This window comes from Aedes albopictus, chromosome 2 (genome assembly GCF_035046485.1).
Source record: "Aedes albopictus strain Foshan chromosome 2, AalbF5, whole genome shotgun sequence".
Taxonomy (NCBI): Eukaryota; Metazoa; Arthropoda; class Insecta; order Diptera; family Culicidae; genus Aedes; species Aedes albopictus.
In genome coordinates, this window is record NC_085137.1 from 427,477,508 (window position 1) to 427,482,932 (window position 5,425).

The window sequence follows — 5,425 nt, forward strand, 5'->3', positions numbered from 1 at the left end:
TGAGCTGGGTCGCTCCGTGGCTCGCAACCGGACGGTTGATTGACTTCTTCGCAGTGTTGACAATTGGATTCTCGTTGGTCTTGACTTGGAGGCTTTGGAGTACATTAACACGACGCTGGATGAACGTGGTGAGGTCTTGAAATGAAATGCGGTTCTGGGTCGAGGCGTGTTCTTCCCAGTCCCGTCGAGTTGTGGGATCCAGACGAGTGCTCAGCATCCGGACAAGTAAGAGATCCCAAGACTGAGTTTGCTCACCAAGTTGCTGCAAGATTTTCACGTTGGACTCGAACTTTTCCACGAGAGTGTGGAGCTCCGCTGCAGATTCCCGCTTTATGGTGGAGAACTCGAACAGGGCATCGATGTAATTTTGCTTCAGGCGCACAGGATTCTGGTAATGATCCTCAAGCAGCTTCCAGGCAACCATGTAGTTATTCGCGCTGATCTGGATAGTTTGGACGAGTTTGAGGGCATCGCCAGCGAGGGAAGATCTCAAGTAATAAAACTTTTGGATGTTAGAGAGCTCCGCCGAGGAATGCACCAACGAGATGTAAACTGCCCATGATCGCATATCAGTCCCATCTTTGCTGGGTTTCCTATTCATATGGGACAATTATGCGATCATAGGCAGTAAAGATCATGGAAATTTAACCAGTTTTCCATGTTTCCGTTGAACACTGGCAGTTTAACATCGGGGAGTCGAACGTGAGAGGCGGACTGAGGGAATTGAGCAGCTGAATGAGAACTCGGTGAGGCGCACGGTGTGGCAGGAGATTTATCTTCGGCGAGCAGGAATCCTTTCACCTTATAATAAGCGGATTCAAACTCGGAACGCTGCTTAAACAGCTCATCGATAACCGTCTCGTCTTCCGCTTCCGCTTCCAGCTCGGCCTGAGTTCTATTGTAGTCGGTCCATAACGTCCCAAGATTTTCCAGCCGGACTGGAATTTGATGGACGTCCGTGTCCGCGTCGTAGTTCTCCGTAAACGTCTTGATGAGGGAGAACGACGTTTGGATGCTGCGGACGCGCAGCTTCAGCGTCTTGATCCGGCGCTCCGTTGGCATGTTGATCTGGAACGGGATTCACAAGACCACGTAGCCCACACAGGATGGAGATAAATGCTTGGAATTATAATTACCTTAGATAAGGCAATTTAGTGCCTTGTATAGATAGAAACAGCAGCACGCGGACAGGACCTCAGTATGGCGAAGATGGCGGCGAAATCGTTCGCAGCCTGATGAAATGCACTTCCTTCTCGGTTGCAGGCAAGATGGCGAAGTCATCCACTGGAGAAATCACGGTTTGGATGATCGGAGTGTCAACGACCATCCGGCTCGAAGGACCAGATGATAGAATCAGCGAGAGCGGCAGCAGCACAGGTAAGTTTTCACAGGTAAGTATTTTCTTCCAGCGGAATTCTTCAGGCACAGGTAAGTTCTTCTTTTTCAGGAATAGTCTTCGAGGTTCTTCATATGCGGTATCACATACAGGTAAGTATAATTTTGTTACAGCACCTTTTCACATATTTTGAGTTTAATTCACTTTATTTCAGGAAATGCATAATTTAATGGTAAACACTGGTTTTCTTCATGCTACATGCTATAGATAACTTTAATTCACTCTTCTTCAACATGACATTCTTAACTCTATGATAATACAGGATAAAAAGAGAAAGTCTTCTGCTTCTTCGACGACTTTTATAGTTGATCCATCGGAAATGCGTTGTCCCGGAACGTGTAGGAGGCAATATCGTTTTGGGCCACGATGACTACTTATTCGAAGATAGTTGACCTATTTCGAGAAATGACGCAGCTGACGAATAGATAGCGCTGATAATTCAATCATGTTTGAACATCGGTAAAAATGTCAAATCATCATATTTTTTTTCAAGTTTTAAAAAGCACATATGTTTTGAAGAATTTTCAAGAACTAATATATTGTTGATAATCGCTCAAAATTTCATTAAATTCCGTTCACTAGTCTCCGAGATATGACAGTTCAGACATAAGTTGTCTAAAAACAGTGTTTTACGAGAGCGGTTCTAGCTCTTCAGGGATTCCTTTACAAATTTCTACAGGGATTACTTCAGAAATTCTCTCAAAGATTCTTTCATGAACCACTAAGGTTTCTTCAAGAAAATTTTCAGAAATTCGTACAAGTTTTTTTTTTTCAGGAAGCTCACCAGAGAAATGTTAGAGAATTGCTCTAAGATTTCAAATTCAAATTCCTGTCAGAATGTGTGCAGGAACTTCTACACGGATTTATTCAGAAAATCCTGCTTGAATTTCTCCAGAGATACCTCCAGGATTTCCTCCATATACCACCATACACCATGTGTTTACCCAAAAATTCCTCCGGCATTTCCATTGAGGATAACTCTAAGAATTTCTCCGCGGATTCTTTGAGAAATTTATTCATAAATGTTTCCTAGGAATTTCTACATAATTCTACAAAATTGAAGCTTATCCAAGCGTTTTTCTTTTCAGGTTTTCCTACAGAAATTTCTTCAGAAATATGTCAGAATTCTTGCGGAAATTTTTCCACGGATTTCTTTGGAATATCTTTCACAGATTCCAGTATGAATTCTATTCAGGGATTTCTTCAAGAATTTTCTTAAAAAAATACTTAAAGCCTGTATTCGCAATAATCGTGACACAGAAGTACGGCTGTAGCTCTGTAATGAATCGGTAAAATTGGCCAAATAATTGATCGAGAAATCTTTGGTGTATGTTTATTATGTGTGCCAAATTTCATTCATTACTTTTAGCTGTTAATGAAAAATAAACAGACGTGGTTTTAAGCATTTTGTACAATCATGATAATTTTTCATTCGCATACTAGATGGTTCTTTTACGCTACAGTTCAAAGTTCTGTGGGGATAATTATGAAATTGCGTTAGCAGTTATGATACTTATAGAGACACTTTCGTACAAAATTTCATCAACTTTGATCAATTGGTTTGAAAGTTACTGGTGTTGATAGGGGTGAGTGTTAGTGCAAATTTTTCGTGTTTTTCATGTGCGATGTTTGCTTATTCATAACTTTTGAATTTATCTGCCAATTTTCATGAATTTTTCACACAGATAGTTGATTATGTGTATATTATGCCTGCAAAATTTGATGATTATTGATATAGTACTTTCAATAGAACAATCGAAACAATAAAGGGTGCTGACTAATTGCTGTCTTAGGGGCTAAAATCACGTTCAGATCCAATACATGTTTCGACTATAAAATTGTTGATAGCGCATCGATTTTTTTGAAATTTTGCCTATGCAACAAATGTAGATTGAAAGGTTTGTGTTCAAAATTTAAGCCATATTTTCTTCGCCAAATTCAAAAGTTACAGCACTGACAAGCAAAACTAGAGTCTGTACAAAATTCAATGGCGCACATTCTACTCTTTCATTGCTACAACAAAAAGTACTGCAATGACTCACATGAATTTGTAGGTGAAATGGATGTGTTCATGTTGTTGTTCAAGATGTTATTAGGCCAAATTTGAGCAATTTTAATGTATCTACTGCAGAGTTACAGGTGTATTTCTGTGTCCCGATTATTGCAGCTACAGGCTTTATAAACTTTTCCGGGAATAACGGTCGAGGCTTTCTCCAGGAGACTGCGGCTTATTTTTGAAAAGTTGATATAATCTGGAATTCGTAAGCTCTTCTAAATGCACATAACACAAAATGAGAAACCTCTGAGTTAGAGCTAAAAATATTGAGATTTAGAGGTGGCGTCTCAAAGTTGAATTTTCGAGTAATAAAAAGGTGCCTACTACTCAAAAACAGAACTAGCTGAATAACAGTTTTTTAAGCTAAAGTTTGTTTAAGAGTGGTTTATTGCACTCTTGTACAGCAAAAATGTTTGTTGAGTATACAAGGCATACCAGTGTCGCGTTCTGGAAAAAGGGTTCAACTTTTTCGTTCGCTCTGACTATGGAATTCCACTTATGGTAATCCTGGCTACGCTAATGCATGTATGGTGACTCCTTTGTTTTGATGCAGCAGCAGTTAGAAAAAATAGTTTCTATTGAAAACGCATGCTTCAAACTTAAATGGGGAGTAACGAGCTGGAAAAAAAAACATAAAACTCTAGGTGTAACAAATGCCTGCAGTTAATTATAGCCACATGACGCGAATTAGCTGTTACGTGCATGTTTCGGAATTGATGCCAAGAATATGGCGACCCCGGTCACGAAAGGTATCTGGATAAAGATAACCATTCGATACCTTTGACAGCTGAAAACGAACTGACAAGGATTTCCTTTTCCAGCACTCATTCATCATTTTCCAGCTCATCCGATTCAATTCATTCCCAGCTGGTGTACAATGTAACACAAACTTCCTCTTCATCTGCCAACGAACAGTCACTTCCGTGAAAATGCTCAAACGTGGCATCATATTGTTGGTTTGCTGCTACCGATCGTAGCCAATAAACGGTCCAAAAATTTCACGAAACCCCACTGCCTGCGCAGCAGAGAAGTTCTATAGAAGTCGTGCCTAGCCTCCCACGCCATTGAAAACTTCCATCGCGAGCTTGTAATCGACTTCTCGCATCTTTCGCGCTGAAACCTAGTGCCAGTAACCCAAGTCTTTTCCACCCAGTGTGTGCTCTGTGCTTCGGTCATCGAGCCAGGCCAAGCCAGGCCACTCCACATGAACTCTGACAATCGTTGTTTCTATGTGGCACTTGGTGGTTGATTCTGGGGGTCCGATCCAGTATACAACGTGCTTGCGACCGACCGACAAAACAATTGAAAGTTATGATGAATACACCCTTGACTTGTTTCCCGAAACAAATGCGAAGCGCAGAAAAATGATCATCCTCAACCTGGGCGGCGGGCGGCATTCTACCGGCCGTCCGTCCGTCCGTCTCAGGTCATCAAACAAGCGCGAAAATTTCATTCATTAAATCCACAGACTTTTGAGATGAACTCGTAGATTCCCGCTCACGATATGTGACGTGCGCTGAACCGACCACACCTCTCCCTCGGTGGCTTAGCTGAATCGCACTTGCCCTATAACGAAGATCACGCCCTGCACAGGTTTCAAGTACCTACACTGAAATAAATTTTGTTGTGGAAACTACCGATTCCATAGTCAAATTACTAACCGTACCTATGATTCTCAACCGACAACAAAATCTGTTAAGGTAACTGAAATATGCTTGAAATTACTATGCATTGTAGTAAATTCAACTATAAGCATAGTCGTCTCAACAACAAAACATTGTTAGTTTTTCCAGGACACGCATTTTACAACACAGTATGGTTAAAATTACAATGCTCATTTGTTAAATTAAGATTATTTTTGGCCATGTTAACTGCACTGCTAGTTAAGTTGACAGTGTTTTAGTGGAATTAACTGGAAATTGTTGTCGGTTGAGAATCATAGGTACGGTTAGTAATTTTACTATGGAATCGGT

The 5,425-nt window shown here is 40.8% G+C and overlaps 1 protein-coding gene across 1 annotated transcript; it reads right to left on the reverse strand.

Moving 5' to 3' along the window:
- Positions 1–618: 618 nt before the first annotated feature.
- LOC134288905 (uncharacterized) lies at positions 619–1,846 on the reverse strand. Its single transcript, XM_062854837.1, has 2 exons — positions 1,137–1,846; positions 619–1,068 (listed from the first exon to the last, which is right to left on the reverse strand). Exon 2 carries the CDS (start codon positions 1,060–1,062, stop codon positions 619–621), a length of 444 nt encoding a protein of 147 aa, XP_062710821.1. The 5' UTR covers positions 1,063–1,068; positions 1,137–1,846.
- Positions 1,847–5,425: the final 3,579 nt, after the last annotated feature.

Coding starts and splice junctions, on each gene's coding strand:
- LOC134288905 (XM_062854837.1), bottom strand. CDS start 1,062: ATGCCAACGGAGCGCCGGATCAAGACGCTGAAGCTGCGCGTCCGCAGC.